At 44.1% G+C, this 21418-nt stretch overlaps 2 protein-coding genes across 2 annotated transcripts in view; both read left to right on the top strand.

The window, feature by feature from the left end:
- Positions 1-5946: 5946 nt before the first annotated feature.
- LOC111981325 (hypocretin neuropeptide precursor-like) lies at positions 5947-7997 on the top strand. The gene is made up of 2 exons (XM_024012545.1): positions 5947-6128; positions 6812-7997. The coding sequence occupies exons 1-2, from the start codon at positions 6063-6065 to the stop codon at positions 7199-7201; spliced, it is 456 nt and encodes a 151-aa protein (XP_023868313.1). The 5' UTR covers positions 5947-6062; the 3' UTR covers positions 7202-7997.
- A 2346-nt stretch (positions 7998-10343) lies between these two features.
- The window catches only part of LOC111981324 (voltage-gated delayed rectifier potassium channel KCNH4-like), a 32966-nt gene continuing 21891 nt past the window's right edge, over positions 10344-21418 (top strand). The window contains exon 1 of the mRNA XM_070449614.1: positions 10344-11067. Coding sequence (XP_070305715.1) covers positions 10992-11067 — 76 coding nt within the window. The 5' untranslated portion in view covers positions 10344-10991. The remainder of the gene's footprint in view (positions 11068-21418) is intronic.

Here is a 21418-nt window from a genome sequence, read left to right as displayed (position 1 = left end):
CCCGTAGACTGATATGAGGGTCAGATGCCGGTTTTGGGGGCTTAATAGGAATGTGCTATAAGGCGAGATGTTTGAGACCGATGCTGGCGTTCGGCTGTTAGCAGAAAGGGGGCATCTGGGAAGGGTGCGGCTCGAGACACCGCGCAGTGCAGGCGAGCAGTTTACCTTCGGACTCTGTGATGTTCTTGCCGCGCTCTGAGTCCTGGATCAAGCCAGTTTTCACGAAGATCGTACGCGTGTCGTGTTTCCTGCTCCTTGCGAGTACGCATTTGTCGGTAGGTTCGGGTTAGGTCGCTCGGTACATAACTCTGCTGTGTCCCGCTGTCTATAAGTAGAGCAAGCGTACACCTTGGGCGTGGTTTTTCCTCGGCTTACGTCCTTCTTCTTTGGGCGTGTCGCGTCGGAAATGACGGTTTTCTCTTTTGGTCTTTTGGTGCTTGTCAATTTCGTGCTCATAATCAGACTTATGGGTGCCGAGTGTAGGGTGTTGGGATGTGCAAAAGTAAAGTTGGGGTGAAGTTGGGCGCTTCGTTGGCGTGGTGTTGGTCGATTGTGGGTGGTTTGTTCGTCGTTTTGGTTTGTGTTTTCGGATGGGTGGCTTTGTGTGGCCTGTACTTGTTTGTTGTTTCCGTATTTGGTTTGGGGGAGATTGTGGGTTCGACTGGAATTTGGAACGAAGTTTGCGTTTTTTGTGGGTGTCTTTGTTGTTGGCTCTTTTTCTTTCTGTTGCTTGTTTTGTGCCGCTGCAGTGTTCTGTGGGGGCGTTGGTGCCGCTTGCTGTCTACGTGCTTTTCGCATCTTAGGGGCGGGGGGGGGTGTGGCTCGGGGGTGGGTTTGTGGGGGTGCCTTGTGCGGGCGGGGCTGGTGCTTTTTGGTGGTTAACTCTAGGCGCTCAGTTTGGTCCTGGTGAGCGGGGGTTGGTGGATGTACATTGCGCGCCGTTTCGTTCGGAGTTCGTGTGTGGTTTGGCTGGCGTTTCGCTGGCTTGCTTGTTCGGCACTGCGCGCAGACCTCAGTCGATGGGTAACCTTTAGTTGTTGGGGCGTCTGGTCCTTCTGGAGTGTGTCTGGAGTGGTGTTGTTCTGCCGCCTTTGTGGGCCGGGGTTGGGGGCGTTCTCGCTGGGTTTGGGCTTGTCGGGGGGCGGTTTCTTGGTGGGCGCTTGGGGGTCTGTCGTTTGGCCGTTCGGGTGGGTGTTGCGTGTCTGTTTTTTGCTCCCATGATGTGCATGGCTTTGCGGGCATTGTGTCTCCTCGTCTTTTTTTTGCCCTCTTTTCTTGCCCCTCCGTGGTGATCCCATGTCGGGGTTCTGGGCTTTCCCTGTTTTTTGGTGGTTCGTTTGGCTGTTTTCTTCCTCGTTCGTTTATGGTCTTGCTAGCGTTGGATGGTGGGCCGGCCTTTTACCGTTAGCTTTATTCGAATTACTTTGTCCTTGTTTTTTCGTGGTCTGGGTCTGGCTCGTTTGCCTTCTTCTGTCTGCGGGGAGAGCCTTCCGGTGTTATTTCTTTACGGGTTATTTGTGATGGTTTCTGTAGGGTCTTGTTTCTCTAGAGGTCGGCACATTTTCATTTTGGTTTCGTTTGCCGTTTCTCCTTTGGTGTTTTTGGGTTTGTTCGTGTGCTAACTAGCTTTTGCCTCCTTCGCTGTTTTACCTGTTGCCGTAGGAGTTGTGTACGGCTAACAAATGCATCGATTGAGCAGTGTGGTTGCAGGTACTTTCTATGTTTGTTGCCTCGGGGCGGCGCGCTTCTGTGGGGTTTCTGTGGTTTTTTGCCGGGCTCGTTTGTTTACCGTTAGACCGCCCGTTTCGACTCGGACGCAGGTCTGTTCAATCGTCTCCAGTTTCTTTTTCTGCCTGGGTTTTGGTTTGGTTGTTGGTCTGTTTCGGTTGGTTTTTTGGTGTTCTTTTCCTTTTGGGTGTGGTGTGGTGGTTTTGTGTGGGTTCTGTTCGGCTGGGGTTTTGGGCTGGTGGTGGTTCGTTTCTTGTCTTTCGATTTTTTTTTTTGCTTTTCTTTTTCCTGTTTGTCTGTTGCTTCTTTCCGTTTTCTTTTATTCGTTTTTTTTGTTTTTTTGAGGTCTTGTTCGCGGTGTTTGGTTGTTGTTTTGTCGGTCGGGTGTGTGGCTGCGCGGTCGTTTGGTCTCTTGGTCTTCACAAGGTTTTCTGGAGGATTTGGTTTCTCTTGTCGTTTGAATTGTGTTGTGGCTTCTTCTCCTGTCAAGCTTCGCTCTGGTTCTTTGGTCCGGTTTTTGGTTGTTTTCCGCCTTTTTTCTACGCTTTCGGGGTTTTTGTGCCGATTGTTGGGGCGCTCGGGTGTTTATTGTTTTTAGGTTTCAGTTCTTGGTCTTATGATTGTGGTCGTGAGGATATGGGGCTGTTGTGTTGGTGTGCGCATGATGGGTGATGGTTTAGTTTCGGTTGAGGTTGTGATCGGGCGAGTCTGCGGGGGGTTTTCTGATTGGGGTCCCGGTGTAGTTCCTTTTTTGGTTTGTCTCACCTTTAGGTGGAAAATATACATAGAAAAATAAACACGACCAAAACGAAACAAAAAGAAAAAAAAAACAAACAAACAAAAAGAAACACACGTTGCCAAAACTTAACGGTCAAGCAGAAAGGGCCAATCAGTCGATTGGTCGCATATTACGCAGCTCTTCTGTTTCGAAACCCTGCGTCTTGGGCAGAACATCCCCTGGGCTGAGTACGCTCCAACTCGCTTCCTTCGTCTGCTCACCGGGCTGTCCCGTTTCAGAGTAGTCTGGCTACCAGCCTCTCTGTTTCGTCCAGCTCGCCGAGTCCAGCGTTCCCTCCGCTCAGGCTTTTGTCCAAGTTGTGAGCGCACCTGAGGAGGGTCAGGTCTGCACTTTGCCGTTACAGGGCGCAGACTGTGAGAGCCGCATAAACGTAGGATTAAGAGTCCTAGGTATTGTGCGGTCAGAGAGTGTGGCTTTCCATCGTAACTTCCCTTACGCAGCTTCTCGCAAGTTGACTCCGCGGTCATTGGTCGTTCCGTGTCTCTCAGGTCGTCAATCCTGTCGCTGTGCGACTGCTTCTTCCGCAACATCTTCGTCGCGTCCACCTGTCTTCATGTCTCCTGTGTCAAGCCTTTTCTTCGCGCCCCGTTCGTCTTCCCCTCCCCCTCCTTGTCGAGGGCGCTCCTATTTACAAGGTACGGAAGATCATGGACATGCGTTCTGGGGACGTGGTCACCAGTACTTAGTGGATTGGGAGGGTTACGGTCCTGAGGAGAGGAGTTGGTTTCCATCTCGGGACGTGCTGGACCGTTCGTTGATTGATGATTTCTTCTGTTGCCGCCAGGGTTCCTCCTCGAGTGCGCCAGGAGGCGCTCGGTGAGTGGGGGGGTACTGTCATGTTTTGTCTTTGATCATGTCTTGTCCTGTGCTTCTCCTGCTGGTCTTATTAGGTTCTTTCTCTTTCTTTCTCTCTATCGTTCCGTCCTGCTCCCAGCTGTTTCTCATTCTCCTACGACCTCATTTACTCTTTCACACCTGTCCCTATTTTGCCTCTGATTAGAGTCCCTATTCTCCCTCTGTTTTCCGAGCTCTCCAGCATCTGAAGAAGGCAAAGAACACGACAGGGCGGAACAAGGACACAGGAACAGCAAACATCAAACAAGAATCCGACAAGGACAGGAGCGGAAAACAGAGGGAGAAATAGGGACTCTAATCAGAGGGCAAAATAGGGGACAGGTGTGAAAGAGTAAATGAGGTCGTAGGGAGAATGAGAAACAGCTGGGAGCAGGAACGGAACGATAGAGAGAGAGAAAGAGAAAGAACCTAATAAGACCAGCAGAGGGAAGCACAGGGACAAGACATGATCAAAGACAAAACATGACACCCAGGTTATAGTTAACACTCTAAATAAATCAAAATAGACACTACAGCCAGAGTCTTCAGAACAGCCTTAGAAGGAGGCTAAACGTCACATCCACAGGTCCGCTCATGGCTTTGAGCAAGAAATTCACTCTGAGGACTTAAATGAACTTGACATGGGGTGAGTCATTGTATGAGGTTTTGAAAACTAAGCTAGGATCTTTTTTTTCTTTACAAACTTGTTCTGTACTGAAGTTAATCAGAATATGTGTGTCATATTATCACACAGGCAAGAGGCCTATATATTCTCATACACAATATATACAAAAGCATGTGGACACCCCTTCAAATTAGTGGATTTGGCTATTCCAGCCACAGCTGTTGCTGACAGGTGTCTAAAATCGAGCACACAGCCATGCAATCTCCATAGACAAACACTGGCGGTAGAATGGCCTTACTGAAGAGCTCAGTTACTTTCACCGTAATAGGATGCCTCCTTTCCAACAAGTCAGTTCGTCAGATTTCTGCCCTGCTAGAGCTGCCCCGGACAACTGTAAGTGCTGTTATTGTGAAGTGAAAACATCTAGGAGCAACAACGGCTCAGCCGCAAAGTGTTAGGCCACACAAGCTCACAGAACGGGACCGCTGAGTGCTGAAGCGCGTAGAGCGTTAACATTTTCTGTACTCGGTTGCAACACTCACTACCGAGTTCGAAATTGCCTCTGGAAGCGACGTCTGAACAAGAACAGCCGCACACAAGCCTAAGATCACCATGCGCAATGCCAAGCGTCGGCTGGAGTGGTGTAAAGCTCGCCGCCATTGGACTCTGGAGCAGTGGAAACGCGTTCTCTGGAGAAATATAAATCAAGCTTCACAATCTGGCAGTCCCACGGACAAATCTGGGTTTGGCAGATGCCAGGAGAATGCTACTTGCCCCAATGCATAGTGCCAACTGTAAAGTTTGGTGGAGGAGGAATAATGGTCTGGGGCTCTTTTTCATGGTTTTCAGCGTGACAATACCCCCGTGCACAAATCGAGGTCCATACAGAAATTATTTTGAGATGAATTGGAACGCCAACTGCGAGTCAGGCCTAATCGCCCGACCTCACTAACGGTCTTGTGGCTGAATGGAAGCAGCAATGTTGCAACATCTAGTGGAAAGCCTTCACAGAAGAGAGGCTGTTATAGCAGCAAAGGGGGGACCAACTCCATATTAATGCCCATGATTTTGGAATGAGATGTTCGACGAGCAGGTGTCCACATTTTGGTCATATAGTGGTGTGTCATATCACATAGGCTGGAAGCCTATATATTCTTCTATGTGTGTTCTGCTGTAGTCTACATTGATTTAATTTACTTGAAGTTATTTTCCAATATTGTGATATTTGTTCTACTGCTACATTGAAAATGATATGAATGGCTGTTTGCTCTGTCTGCTGCGCCGCTACGTTGTGTTTGACACTTTTTTTCTCAATGTGTTCCAGTAACTCAGAGCCCCCCGGATAACACCCTCTCATGCTCACTATGTGTTCCGGGACCTCCCGATTTACAAATTAAGCACTGCCCAACGCTCTAACCACTAGGCTACCTGCCGCCCTATAGGGAAAGGGAAAGGGGAACAAGGTGCCTCTACCACCAATGACCAATAGCTAGGGGGATAAAGCAACAACACACTGTTCTAGGTCTGTCAGTATTCCCGGAGCGACACATGTTTAATACAATAGAGAGAATGATCATTAGCCCTCATTAGGACTGTTACATGACCCTCTAATTACAGACCATTCAGTCAGTCAGCTTCTAAAGGTTATCAGGGATGGTTCTTTGTGTTCCCTCATACCTTTGATGAGACCATGTCTTATTGCTGCAGCTAATTAACCATGTCTCCCTCACCACTAATCATAGCGCTATGTCCTAACGAAGCTCGCCACCAGCCTGACATAATAGCATTCCACTACTTTATTCAAAACCCGGGAAATATCCTAGAGATGGTCTGTGGCAGGATCAGAGTCATTAAGGACTTCTGATAGACCCATCAAATGAGCAAACGGGTCAAACGCTACAACAGAAAATGAGCATTGATGGACAGTCTTTTTGTTGATGTCCCCGCCGACTGGACTAAAGATATCTTAATGACGTCTATGGAGGGTGTAAACGAGACGACATAGGGCCTTATAAAAGGAGACCGGCTTCAGAGAGAGGTGATAGTAGAAGTGGATCCCACAGCCTCTAGCAGAACATGTGTCTCAACACAAAGCACCTTACTACAGCACCAGGGATGGACACAGCGTGCTCAACCACCAAGGTAGGATCGACTATGTAACACAGCTTTCTATTAGATGTTTTCACTGTGGAATAATTTAAGCAGCCATTATGGGCCTCAGACAAAGGTCATGTAGGTACAAAAGGGGGTGTTCAGAAAAGTACATCAGGTATTGTTTTGGGATGCATTTAAATATGAATGGTAATGCTCGCTAATGCTCCCTAATTTGCATTGAGTGTTTTTAGAATGGAGATGGAACACCACTATTTGCACTTAGCGTGTCAGTCGCTGCTCTGATATTTTCATGGGTTTGAGTTCCTTTCAGTCTATTGAATAGGGTTTTTGCTAATGGGTTTAAGGGTATTAAGCAATTACATAGTCTTTCAAAAATAGCAAGACCTAGTCTGAAGAAAATATTCTAAAACTGATAGTTGTTAGCAGACGTGACTAAAAGCTATCTGAAATTGTTCTCAATTAATATTCCTGAGTACGTTTTAGCTTTCATTTTTCATATTAACCATAAAGTTATATTAACATAGGCCTATGCGTCTCTCTCTCTATCTCACTCTCTCCTTTGTTTATGTTTGAGTTTGCAAGAAAGGCATTTCACTGTACTTCTGCATGTGACATAAAAAAATGGGAATCTCTCTCTCTCTTTCTGTCTCTCTGTCTCTGTCTCTCATGAAGTTCTAACACTGAAATATTGTATCTGCTTTTACTGACAGAAACTCAAGGTTCTCATCTTGTTGCTACTCGTCTCTCATCTGGCCTGTGATGCTCAGGAGGTTGCCAACTCTTGCAGACAGAAATCCCACTCCTGCCGTCTTTACGTCCTGCTCTGTCGCTCAGGAAATGGGACGGGGACAAGGGGACCCCTCACTGATGACGCAAGCGCTGGAATCCTCACACTCAGTAAACGGAAAGAAACTGATGAACGTCGCTTCCAGAGCCGGTTGAGTCAGCTACTCCACGGGTCACGGAACCAAGCGGCGGGAATCTTAACGATGGGGAAGAGGACCGAAGACACAGCAGAACCGCTCATGCGCTTGTTTCCCATTTTAGAGACGGACCTCACTACCACATCCCAATTGGTTTTACAACTACCATTCAAGTGACTCATCTGGAAAACATCAATGTTGATGCATCATTTTTGAGGGACTGCGTCAAACATGAACTAATGAAAAATATATGAAAACATGGGTTTTGGGTAAAATGTTCCTTTAAGATTTAATTTGTTTGTGGAGTAGATGTTAGTAATTTTGTTAGTAATGTTGTAAATATTGTATATGATCTCACTGGTGTAATAAATGTGATAATGTTCACATGTAACACATATGTATTTGCTTCCCTGGTGTCTCTGTATTTTAGGTGATGGGAAAGTAAATATGAAGAAAGTGACTGTCATGAGGGTTGAGTCATCTAGTTGTGTCTATGTTATGGCATCACATTACTGGCATCACGGTCAGACAACCCCAATAGCCCCAACCAGCCCAAATCATCAACCCCTCAATCAACCATGAGCACATGTCTGGATGGGTAGGTGTGTTTGTTCAAGTGAGTGTATGTACCAGAAAAGTACTTTTCCCAGAAATACCTTGGTTTCTGTGAAAGCTGGAGGTCTGCTGTATTTTCTCTCATTCATTCTAACCTGCCCTCCCTCTCCAAACTGACTCCATGATTCTTTCTCTTTCACAACTTTTCTCATGGGGGCAGCATGGAGCTGCTTCAAGGCTCAAGTCTGTATGGATATCTGTGTTACTCAGAGGCCACATATTGTAGTCTGTTGTAAAGCCAAAGATCTAGGTCAAGACCCACTGTGTTTCTCCATCATTGCATTACATTCTCTTGCCACATTTTTTGTCCCTCTCTTCTCACCTTGTATCTTCTTTCTAAATGTTTGTACTTTATATATTGGTAATAACTGAAAAACAGCATTGTAACCATTATAATGGAAGTAAAGTCTCAGGCTATTCTGCAGTCTTGTTTGTGTGTTCTTCGTGCGTACAGCACTTCGATCCACTCACCTGGTCACAAACACACCAACAATTTGCCATATCGACAGAAATACACCAGCACGCGCTCACCGTGCCATGTTTTCCCTCGGTTACGTGTCAGATCGCCTGGTAGGTATAGAAGAGGTGCTAATTAGAGCAGATGCTTAAGAGAGGGAGGGAGTCTGTCTGGGATACATTTATATATTCATCTACTCATGCAGTACTAAGCTACCCGGCTAGCACATTTGGTTCCTTCTATGTTGTGGGAATGTACATTTTAGGTTTCCCATTTGTTCTGGGAATGAAGCCATAATTTTCCTGACTGGTAAAACTGAACGTTTTTTGGGGGTTCTGGGAATGTACATGTTTAGGTTGCAGGGAGGTTCTGAGAGAATTTTACTATGGTTTCCTGAAAGTTTTCCTGGGAGGTTTTATTAACATTCTGAGAATGAAATGTTAAGGTTATTTGGAATTATTTTTTTTGTAGCTTCCTCAACTTTCACTAACTGTTTCAATAAGATTTTTAATAACACTGCTAGCTTAGGTGTCACGTTCGCTAGAATAAATGTCGGACCAAGGCGCAGCGGATGTTGAGTTCCACATGATTTATTAGAAAGTGAAACTAAGCAAAGACAAAAACAAATAAACAATAAACAAACAACGAACCGTGACTACAGAGATGCTACGTGCACTAACTCAAAACAATATCCCATAAACACAGGTGGGAAAAACAGCTACTTAAATATGATCCCCAATTAGAGACAACGATTACCAGCTGCCTCTAATTGGGAACCATACAAATCACCAACATAGAAATATGAAAACTAGAATACCCACATAGAAATAACATATACTAAAGCACCCCCTAGTCACGCCCTGACCTACTATACCATAGAGAAACAATGGTTCTCTATGATCAGGGCGTGACGTTAGGTTAATTGTTTTGAACTCCAAGCACAGATAGGACATATGGACATTTATTTGCTTAGCATTAATCATGCAAACACATTTATTTTTTATTGTGGCACGGCATCAGTGGGATTTGAACCTATGAGCTTCTATCTAAGGAATTAGTCCACTGGGCCACTAGGATGGAGCTAGCATGCCATGTTTTTTTAACTCATACAAAGCTGTTAATTTTAGTCTATTCAAACAGACTCCATTTCAAAGGAAACAAGCGCTCATTAACATCAGGTGTGGCCAATTAGTGGACGCGGCCAACACAGCTGAACACACTTAACAAGACAGAGGACAGAGAGACCCCTTGTTGACCCTGAGAACAGAATGTATATGTTTTAAGAAGCATTCTTAAAACATTCTTTGAACGTTACTAATGTTTTCTTGTAGTTTTTATGGAAAGTCTTCTTAATGTTCCGAGAAAATGACTGTAAATAGAACCATGAGAAAACCTACAGAAAACGTTATGCTGAAGTTCTGAAATTCCCACAGAAGAACATTGTTTCTCAATGTTCTTTGAACTATTTGAGAACATTCCCAATGCCAAACCAGTTGGAGAACGTTTCTAGAACATTACCAAAAGTTAAATTAAATATAACCAGGTTTGAACTTTTAGGAAATGTTCTGTTAAAGTAATGAAATACCAAGAAAATTATGTTTTTTTGTCAAGCTCCTTAAATGTGCTGAGAGTGTTCTAAGGCCAAGCAACTATCCTGAACCATTCCCAGAACGTTGTGGGAAGTTTGTATGCAAAATAACCAGAGGACAACCATGCTCTCACCAAGCTCTAAGAAACATGGTTCTCAGAACATTATGTGCTAGCTGGGTAAGATGCTTATAAGACCTTAGAGGCTTTTAATGATGTATTTCTTTATGTATATACATGTGAATCTTGTTCCTTATATATTCTAAAGCTGTGTGTGTGTGCGTGCGTGCGTGTGTGCCTAAATGCGTGCGTGTACAATTTGCCTCCCTGTGCATGTCAACAGGTATACATGGGTATTCTCATCCCTATTTCCTAGTAAGGATACAGGATCAGAAGTGGAGGATGGCAGTGGTGTGTATAGCAGAAAAAGAGGGAGGGGAGGGGCAGAACGAAAGAGAAAGCCAGATGAGATTCACTGGTCTACTGACTGCCAGTGTTTCTGTTAGAGGGGGTGCAACAAGAGAGAGTGCCTATTAGTGTGTGAAGGAGAGAGATGGCGAGAGGACAGAGTAAAATAAGGTATAGAGCGTGCGCAAGAAGGAGAACGAACAGAGAAGTTGATTGTTAATAAACAGTGAGAAGTGGAGAGAAGCAGGGGGCTCTCGCTTTCGGGGAAAGAGAGAGAGAGACAAAAGAGAAAGAGGAAAGGGAGGTAGAGAAAGAGAGAGTAGAGGGAGGGAGAGAGAGACAAAGAAACAGAAACAGGGAGAAAGGGGTGAGAGAGCGATAGAGAATGGCAAAGACTGTGGGATAGAGAGAAGAGAGAGAGAGAGAGAGAGAGAGAGAGTACAGACTCAGATAACGGAAGTGGCGTGCGCATCCTCCTCTCCTGCTGGGGCTAGATGAGACTTCAGACTGATCTGTGAGGAGAGAAGAACAGAGAGATACACTACCTAACTTGATGACTCTAAGCTGACAGTGAGTTACAACACCGTAGCTTGATCCACGGTGAGAAGAATAACTACCCACACTACAGCGAAGGAAGGAGCTAAAGAGAAAGATTATCAGCCTTACTTGGGGTAAAGAAGAGGAAAGGTGGAAGAAAGAAGGCTATAAACCTGAGACTGAGGTAAATGCCACTGATACCCAGCTGACCTGTAGCTGAGTGCTGAGGCAGGATCAAGGAGAAGCATCTGTTGAAGTGCAGACTGTAGAGTCACGTTGGTCTGACTCGCCCTCCTCTCAGCTCTGTCTGTTCGGGGATGGAGTGACTTGGTGAGCCCAGCTCTGTCTTCATCGTTGGACAACATGCCTGTGATGAAGGGCCTCCTGGCCCCCCAGAACACCTTCCTGGACACCATCGCCAACCACTTTGATGGCACCCGTAAGTATACCCTTTACTCAAGCCTTTCTGCCTTTGTGCCACCCTCCGTGCCCACCTAATTGGGATGCCTGCAGTGTTACAATGGGTTTGATTGATTGTAATTTACTGGTGAGGTAATTTACAAGTTGTGAACAAGTTGCGTTTAATACATTGTGACTTTTCATTGTAAGATTTCCATTTTGATTTTGTGTCAGCGGGTCACTGAAAATATGACCACCTTTTATCTATTGATTTTGGGCAGGATTCAATTCGTATCGCCGAAGTATTGAGGAAGATCAGCGTTATAGCTCGATTTAAAGGCAATGTCCCTGCATTCGTGGAGACTCCAAATGCTGCATATGTGGGCTCAATCGGCAGTTACCTTTACATTTTAACTCAGAACTACCGCTATACGGATTTAAATATATATTTATATCTCATTCAAATCGCATGGTGTCAAGCATTAGAACCATCAAGAAGCAAAACTTTTTTTTTGGGGGGGGGGGGGCTGCTGTGGGATTAACACAAATTCTCTAGAGTCTAAGATGTTGGGGGGTGGGTTATGAACTTGCATATGGAATTGTTTTAAAATGGTCCTACCATGGATCATTTAGCTATTTAATTTAACATTTTAAGACCCTTTAGGTATCCCAAAAATATATTTTAAAAGTATTTGATAAAATATTGAATTTGGCCTTCAGTACCAAATACCACAGAAACACATTGAATAACACATTCATCAATGGCAAAAAAGACAGTAAAAAAATGAAATCCTAAGGAATAAGGTTTTGAAGTGTCTGGAGATATAGGAGAAATAAGAAAGCTCTGTCTTGTCAAGGTTGAGCTTGAGGTCGTGGACCAGGCACGATATCTGCCAGGCACGCAGAGATGTCTCCACATGGGTGTCAGAAGGGGCTGAAGAAGAAAAGGAGTTCAATGTCATCTGCATAGCAATGATAGGAGAGACCATGTGAGGATATGACGGAGCCGAGTGACTTGGTGTATATGCAGGGTTGGGTAGATTACTTTCTAAATGTAATCCTTTACAGTTACTAGTTACCTGTCCAAAATTGTAATCAGTAACGTAACTTTTGGATTACCCAAACTCAGTAATGGAATCGGATTACATTCAGTTACTTTTAGATGACTTTTCCCTTAAGAGGCATTAGAAGAAGACAAAAAGGTATGTTACCAATTGAATGACATCTATTGCAGGATAAAGCAATGTTAAAGTCTACATAGCTGGCCATGTATGGCTGTTAAATTTTACTTTTCGGGTTGGTTGTATAGGCTTATTATAACCCATCGCTTTCTACTGCATATAATAATGTAAGAACCGAAGCTGGAGATGAGAAGCAAGTACAGGGAGTGAACATTTAATGAACAGACAAGTGACAGAACAGGAACATCGTCAGAACAGGGGGAACAAGTGCTAGCTGTGCCACCAGAGACTCTGGGTTCGCGCCCAGGCTCTGTAGCAGCCGGCCGCGACCGTAAGGTCCGTGGGGCGACGCACAATTGGCMTAGCGTCGTCCGGGTTAGGGAGGGTTTGGCCGGTAAGGATATCCTTGTCTCATCGCGCTCTAGCGGATCCTGTGGCGGGCCGGGCGTAGTGCACGCTAACCAGGTCGCCAGGTGCACGGTGTTTCCTCCGACTGTTTTCTCTATTGGTGCGGCTGGCTTCCGGGTTGGATGCGCGCTGTGTTAAGAAGCAGTGCGGCTTGGTTGGGTTGTGTTTCGGAGGACGCATGGCTCTCGACCTTCGTCTCTCCCGAGCCCGTACGGGAGTTGTAGCGATGAGACAAGATAGTAACTACTAACAGTTGGATACCACGACATTGGGGATAAAAAGGGGTAAAAATTCACACACAAAAAAGAACAGGGGGAACAAAACGACATGACGACAATAAAGCTGAAGCCGGGAACAGCCTAGGGAACAGAAAAATATAGGGGAGGTAATGAAAACAGGTGATTGAGTCCAGGTGAGTCCAATGAATTACTGAAGAGTGTGACGAGGGAAAAAGGTGTGCGTAATGATGGTGGCAGGAGTGCGTAGTGCTGGGCAGCCTGGCGCCAGGGAGGGAGAGCGGGAGCAGGCGTGACATAATAATATGATACAATTATGTCTCTACATTACTATATATCATTTATAAGTCCAAAAAATGGATGTAGCAACTACAGATTGCCTTGTTAAGTCTATCAAAAGTGTACGAGTTTGAGCATGTGTCCATTAGGCCTATGGATTTAGTTTTTTATCAGCATGAATTAGATTGAGCAATAAAATCCCCAATTTTATTCCATAGGCTGGGATCCGCACTGTGCAGCTGTTGTAAAAGAGCATTTTTCACTGGCTGTCCACTGGTTTCAAAAACAATGATTGATAGGCATCTTAAATTCAACCATTATTGGGTTCAAATACAGATTTGGATTTCTGAACTGCCGTCCACGACAACCACAAGCCGCAAGGCACAAATAGCTAAATGAGAGAGCAGCAGTGTGATTCACATCAATGCGCTACGTAGGTACCAATAATAAGTGATATCCGAATCACCGTAGACTACACCACTGCTCTCATCCTGACCTCCAAGCGTTTATTCAAGTTGGATAATCTTTGGATGCCGACAGCAGTCGCACCATTGGAAGATATAGATTGGACTGTAGCCTACAAAAGCCTATTTCTCATATTTGTCCACGATCCATCAAACACATTTGGTGTGTCATCATAGTGGCCTCTGACTTGGGGTCAGACTCGCTCAGGTGGAACAAACTTAAAGTTGCGCCTTTTTACAATGCTGATTTGAATGTCATTAAGAAAACAGAGAAGTGTCACAAATTTTCCCCGCAAAAATCCATTTGGAATTTAAAAGTAATCCTCAAAGTAATCATCTAGTTTTTCAAAAGTCTCTGTAATCTGATTACAATATTTTTGCTGGTAACGTAACGGATATCAGTTACCGTTTTTTTGTAATCCCTTACATCCCCAACCCTGTGTATATATAGCCTGGCGAAAGTAAACCCTTCACAGGACACAAACTAATTTTGGGTTGTTTATTCTGTCAAAGCTTACATTTCAAATAGGATAATGTAGGAGGGCAATCACCGCAAGTTGAAGTCACCATAAAGTAAAGTTCAGTTTCAATCACGATCAAGTGAAATACATCTGTTAGTAAAGTGCATATAACCAATCTGAGTACAATAAATACAAAGTGAAATGCATAAACGGTAGTGGCTCTGCTTTCCATAGAAAAACACAAGAAAATACAGAGACCACAATGTTCACAGTTAGAATGGACTTCTAACATTTCAGATATCTGGGTACAAGATGACCATGATCAAAATGACATTGTGCATGAAAAACAAACATACATTTAGTCATAAAACAATATGAATACTTACAAACACACTGTCCACGTGATGCCCTAACCCCACATGGAACAGTAGATCCTCATCTCACCCATAATGCACTGGGGGAAATATCATATCAACATTTAAATTATGATTCAAAAATAAAATAAAATACAACACCCTGAAGCTTTACATGAAATAGAATGTCATTCTGATATTTACTCACGCTTCAAATAATGTTATCAACGCCGCCACGTGGTTCTGAGAGCACTGGTATTCAGCTGGCAAGAAGCTAACATCCTCATGTCAATCTGAAAGTATCAACAGGCTAACATGACCATCTGGCATAAATATTACAAAACTAACACTTATACACTGCAGATGATGCAGAATATGATAGATTCCGGTACAAGAGTAAGATAAAAAAGCAATATTTACCCATCTAAAGTATCGTTGGACCCACGATGGATTTCAACAGCTCTCCAGTGTAATTGCTTGCTCTCACTCTTACACACTGTGCACGCACAATCTTATAACCTCTCTCACACATTATTTAAGGATCTCTTAAAGGAACTGTGCCATCTAGTGGATATAAATGAATACAGCTACATGCTTTTACCACCTGGCTACTTATAGAGAGAAGAGGAGAGGGCCTAGAACCAAGCCCTGGGGGACACCAGTAGTGAGAGTAAGTGGTGCAGACATAGATCCTCTCCATGTCACCTGGTAGGAGCGGCCTGCCAGGTAGGATGCAATCCAAGAGTGTGCAGACCCTGAGACGCCCAGCCCTGAGAGGGTGGAAAGGACGATCTGATGGTTCATGGTGTCAAAGGCAGCAGATAGATCTAGGAGGATGAGAACAGAGGAGAGAGAGTCAGCTTTGGCAGTGCGGAGAGCCTCCGTGACACAGAGGAGAGCAGTCTCGGTTGAGTGATCCGTCTTGAAGCCTTGACTGGCTTGACACTAATTGCTAATTGCCTAGCTGAGGTGAAGAGCATACCTCCCGGTACTAATTGCTGATTGCATAGGAGAGGAGAAACCACTCCCCCTCCAATACAGCCACTGATTACCAAAACAATAACAGTCACAAATTGCCCTGCATTCCTGGTTGATGTATCAACAATCAGCTGCAAGTAATTAAAAAATATATAACCTTTTTAACTAGGCAAGTCAGTTAAGAACAAATTCTTATTTACAATGACGGCCTAGGAACACTGGGTTAACTACCTTGTTCAGGGACAGAACAACAGATTTTTACCTTGGCAGCTCGGGGATTCGATCTAGCAAACTTTTGGTTACTGGCCCAACGCTCTAACCACCCCAGGTAGCCTAGTGGTTGCTGAGCAGTCAGCAGTTCATACACTAAGTAGGCTAAGTAGGTTACCGGAAAGACAGACAGCACTTAAAGTAAATGGCCCTAGCTAGCAAAAATACAGTACTAAACAACAACAGATGAAGACAAAATTATACTTATTACTACTAGCGATATTAGGAGTCAACTAGCTATAGATTGAAGCTACACCACTACATGGCAAAACAAATAATGAACTACTGAAAACACGACCTAGATTTGATTTTAGTTCAACTTCCACTTAGTCCAACTATCACTCCACTACTACTACAAAATTAAATTAAATTACTAGTAGAACTATATGTAGTTCACCACTTCCCAACACTGTGTGTAAGTGGTACTGGAGAGGGGCAGCCAGTCAACCCTGTGTGTAAGTGGTACTGGAGAGGGGCAGCCAGTCAAGACAGTAATTCAGGCTGTGACAGTGATGTAGAGAGTGGTGAGAGCTCAGCAGAGGAGTGGGTGTGCTGTTGTTTTGGATTGAAGTGCCACTTGTTGGGCTGTTGTGTGTTTGCTGTCTGTGTTGCTCCTCATTCAAGTGATACAAAACCGGACACTTCCAGTCATTGCACTAACGCTAGTTAGCAATTGCGCTACCGCTAGTTAGCAACTCTCTTCAAACTGCATGCAGAGACAATCTGGGGAAGTAGATAACGGTCTTCATTGCCTCCTGAAGTACCCCTTTAAGACTTCAGTACCTGTGTCCCTATTTCCCCTTTCTTTTAGCTCACTCACAACCTAAAAGCTATTTTATTATTATCATATGTGTTCACAGTTCATGCATTTTGTTTGTCCATCTATTAAGCACCTCTGCATTTGACCATAGGATATATACTGAGTGTACAAAACATTAGGAATACCTGGTCTTTCCATGACACAGACTGACCAGGTGAATCCAGGTGAAAGCTAGGATGCCTTATTGGTGTCACTTGTTTAATCCACTTCAATCAGTGTAAATGAAGGGGAGGAGACAGGTTAAAGAACGATTTTTAAGCCTTGAGACAATTGAGACATTGATTGTGTACAGTGGCAAGAAAAAGTATGCGAACCCTTTGGAATTATCTGGATTTCTGCATAAATGGCTCATAAAATTAGATCTGATCTTATTCTAAGTCACAATAACAGACAAACACCGTCTGCTTAAACTAATAACACACAAATTATTGTATTTATCTTGTCTATATTGAATACATAATTTAAACATTTACAGTGTAGGTTGGGAAAAGTATGTGAACCCCTAGGCTAATGACTTATCCTAAAGCTAATTGGAGTCAGGAGTCAGCTAACCTGGAGTCCAATCAATGAGACGAGATTGGAGATGTTGCTTAGAGCTGCCCTGCCCTATAAAAACACTCACAAAATTGGAGTTTGCTATTCACAAGAAGCATTGCCTAATGTGAACCATGCCTCAAACAAAAGAGATCTCAGAAGACCCAAGATTAAGAAATGTTGACTTGCATAAAGCTGGAAAGGGTTACAAAAGTATCTCTAAAAGCCTTGATGTTCATCGGTTCATGGTAAGACAAATGGTCTATAAATGAAGAAAGTTCAGCACTGTTGCTACTCTCCCTAGGAGTGGCCGACCTGCAAAGATGACTCCAAGAGCAAAGCGCAGAATGCTCAATGAGGTTAAGAAGAATCTTAGAGTGTCAGCTAAAGACTTAAAGAAATCTCTGGAACATGCCAACATCTCTGTTGACGAGTCTACGATATGTAAAACACTAAACAAGAATGGTGTTCATGGGAGGACACCACGGAAGAAGCCACTGCTGTCCCAAAAAAACATTCATGCACGTCTGAAGTTCGCAAAAGAGCATCTGGATGTTCCACAGCGCTACTGGCAAGATATTCTGTGGACAGATGAAACTAAAGTTCAGTTGTTTGGAAGGAACACAAAACATTATGTGTGGAGGCACAGCACACCAACATCAAAACCTCATCCCAACTATAAAGTATGGTGGAGGAGTGTCATGGTTTGGGACTGCTTTGCTGTCTCAGGGCCTTGGACAGCTTGCTATCATCAACAGAAAAATGAATTCCCAAGTTTATCAAGACATTTTGCAGGAGAATGTAAGCCTATCTGTCCGACAATTGAACCTCGGCAGAAGTTGGGTGACGCAACAGGACAACGCCCCAAACACAGAAGTAAATCAAAAACAGAATGGCTTCAACAGAAGAAAATATGCCTTCTGGAGTGGCTTAGTCAGAGTCATGACCTCTACCCGATTGAGATGCTGTGGCATGACCTCAAAAGAGCGGTTCACACCAGACATCCCAAGAATGTTGCTGATCTGAAACAGTTTTGTAAAGAGGAATGGTCCAGAATTCCTCCTGACCGTTGTGCAGGTCTGACAGAAAACTTTGGTTGAGGTTATTGCTGCCAAAGGAGGGTCAACCAGTCATTAAATCCGAGGGTTCACATACTTTTCCCACCCTGCACTGTGAATGTTTATACGGTGTGTTCAATAAAGACATGACAACGTATAATTGTTTGTTATTAGTTTAAGCAGACTGTGTTTGTCTATTGTTGTGACTGAAGATCAAATAAAATGTTATGACCAATTTATGCAGAAATCCAGGTAATTCTAAAGGGTTCACATACTTTTTCTTGCCACTGTATGTGTGCCATTCAGAGGTTGAACGGGCATGACAAAAGTTCCTTTGAACGGGGTATGGTTGTAGGTGCCAGGCGCACCATTTTTAGTGTGTCAAGAACTGCAATGCTGCTGGGTTTTTCACGCTCAACAGTTTCCCATGTGTATCAAAAATGGTCCACCACTCAAAGGACATCCAGCCAACTTGACACAACTGTAGGAATCATTGTAGTCAACATGGGCCAGCGTCCCTGTGGAATGCTTTCGACACCTTGTAGAGTCCATTCCCCAACGAACTGAGGCTGTTCTGACGGCAAAAGGGGGTGCACCTCAATATTAGGAAGGTGTCCCTAATGGTTTGTACAATAGGTATATGTCACTAATGGACTACTGTCCAAGCTGCATGATGCACTATCCCATGGTCAGATTGGATCACACTCTTCTCAGTGGGTTACAAGAAGTGGGACATGACATCATGCTAGCGTGTGGCCGCCGATCTGTGTCCTGGCTGAGTTAATGAATTCAGCGTGAAGACAAACACACTCACACTAACACTCTCTCTATTACACACACTCACACTCACACACCAACCTGGACTCAGGGTTAGACGTAACATAGTACATGTAAACCCAGGACACTCCAATTATGATATGTTACGTTTCATATGGTATGTATTCATTTGTGGATGTCCATCATCCCATTTCGAATGATTTGTTATGATTTACAATTTGTATGATATGCAATGCATTGCAATTCGCACAATATGCTACGGATTTGTAAAATGTATGATATGTAATGAATTCCATTCTGTTGTGGCTAACGTTAGCTAGGTGGCTAGGTGGCTATTGCTAACGTTAACTAGGTGACTAAGGTTAGCTAGGCTAGGGGTTAGGGTAAGGGTTAAGGTTAGGGTTGGGCCTCCCAAGTTGCACAGCGGTCTGAGGTGTAACTACAGACCCGGGTTCGATCCCAGGCTGTGTCGCAGCCGGCCGAGACTGGAAGACCCATGAGGTGGCACACAATTGGCCCAGAATCGTCCGGGTTAGGGGAGGGTTTGGCTGGCCGGGATGTCCTTGTACTATCACGCTCTAGCAACGACTGTGTCGGGCCGGGCGCATGCACGCTGACTTCGGCAGCCAGTTATACGTTGTTTCCTCCGACACATGCGGCTGACTTCCGGGTTAAGCGAGCAGTGTGTCAAGGAGCAATGCAGCTTGGCTGGGTTGTGTTTCGGAGGATGCATGGCTCTCGACCTTCGCCTCTCCCGAGTCCATACGGGAGTAGCAGCGATGGGACAAGACTGTAACTACCAATTGGGGAGAAAAAGGGGTAAAAAGTACAATAAACAAATAAATTAAGGTTATGGGAAGGGTTAGCTAACATGTTAAGTAGTTGCTAATTAGCTAAAATGCTAATGTTGTCCGTAATGACATTCGAATACGTAACCTTTGGGTTGCTAGACGTTCGCGTTATACGCCTGTCTACCCATCCACCCCGACCAACCACCCTACTTTCGCTTTTCCCTTAATCCCTGCTGTCGTATGTAACCATACCAAATGTAACATATCATACTAAGACGTCTAGTCTATGAGACCAGGCTGCACACACACACACCCACACAAATACAGAGTCAGAATAATGTTTTTCACAATTTTGGTGGTTACAGAACCTCCGTGTCATGGTGTGGGTGGAGGAGCTGGCCAAAAGCTTTAATGGACAAGACTGAACCGGTCTGGGGGTAGTGTGAGGTTCAGGGAGCCGTTATCCAAAGGGAAGAGATGTAGTCGGAGCTTGAAATGTCTGTAGGGAGCTGATAAAATAGTCCAAAACTTTGACTTTCTTCTGTCCGAGTTCTGGGCGGCTTCCTCATTTTTATTTTTTATTTTTTATTTAACCTTTATTTAACTAGGCAAATCAGTTAAGAATAAATTATTATTTACAATGATGGCCTACCCCGGCCAAACCCTAACCCAGACAACGCTGGGCCAATTGTGAGCCTTAGACTGCTGCACCACTCGGGAGCCCACACAGTGTATAATAGACATTAAAATGATTGACTTCAACCTATGACCTATGACATAATATTCTAATATCATGTGCGACAACAAGTGGGTGGATTTGCAGCATGTAATGTATGTATGACTGCATCCCTCAACTAAATGACCCTCTCCATTGTGTAATGTGAATAGACCAAGCGATTACAGAATGAATGAAAGTGACAGCCAAATGATCCCAACATGTGAGCAGGGACATAAATGACAGTTAATTATGCATGGGTTAAGCGCCAATCAAACAGCATCTGGGTATCGATATCAGTCATCCACTCTCTGTAAAAACAGGCTGTAATAAAGGACAGTTCCCTCTATAACAATCCATTATATCATTTTTAATTTCACTCTTAATACATTATTTAGTCGTTGCCAGAATGCAAATAAACTACTGTATACAATAGGAACGTACAGTACACATTGTACAGTTATTCCCATTTATATGTACATTTCAGGTTGCACTCTGTGGATTATGGTACGGGGTGTCAGAGCGGAGTTATCGATTGCAGTGTTTACACAGCAATAGTCGTATTTGTGTGCAGAGCAGAAGGCTAAAGCTTTCATTGTTGTCTCGTTGTCGCTCCACAGAATGATTCAGTCTAATTATCTGCGTGGGCTGGGAGCGACACCCAGCTTTCCCCTCCTCATTGAGGCATACAATTATTTAATAGCATTTCCCCTCCATTTCAATTCACTAATTGTGATTATTGTTGTTGTGATTGATGTAAAGGGCCTGGCTTTTTTGCTGGTGTAATGTAACTAGATTGGTTTGGGTTTTGCTCTTCATCACCTGATGGCAATTACTGAAGCTAGTGCATGAACTGAAAAGTAATAGAAATGGACAGTTATTCACTACAATGGAGAAGTCCCTTTTGTCGTGTGGACGGTCATTTCAGAAATTATTCTGGGAGAAAATGAGAGAGGCAAAGAGAAATAGAAGCTCTTAGAGCCTTCAAGGTTCAACATGGCTTTCACTATGTACTGCCATCAGTCAGAGAGAGAGAGAGAGAGAGAGAGAGAGAGAGAGAGAGAGA

Source organism: Salvelinus sp. IW2-2015, linkage group LG20 (genome assembly GCF_002910315.2).
Source record: "Salvelinus sp. IW2-2015 linkage group LG20, ASM291031v2, whole genome shotgun sequence".
Lineage (NCBI taxonomy): Eukaryota > Metazoa > Chordata > Actinopteri > Salmoniformes > Salmonidae > Salvelinus > Salvelinus sp. IW2-2015.
This window is presented reverse-complemented; position numbering and strand designations above follow the sequence as displayed.

What these genes read in the sequence shown, in the direction of transcription:
- LOC111981325 (XM_024012545.1), top strand. Translation starts at nt 6,063, where the DNA reads ATGTGTCTCAACACAAAGCACCTTACTACAGCACCAGGGATGGACACA. An exon ending in CAGCGTGCTCAACCACCAAG is followed by an intron (nt 6,129 to 6,811) that starts GTAGGATCGACT and finishes TTTTACTGACAG; the next exon opens with AAACTCAAGGTTCTCATCTT.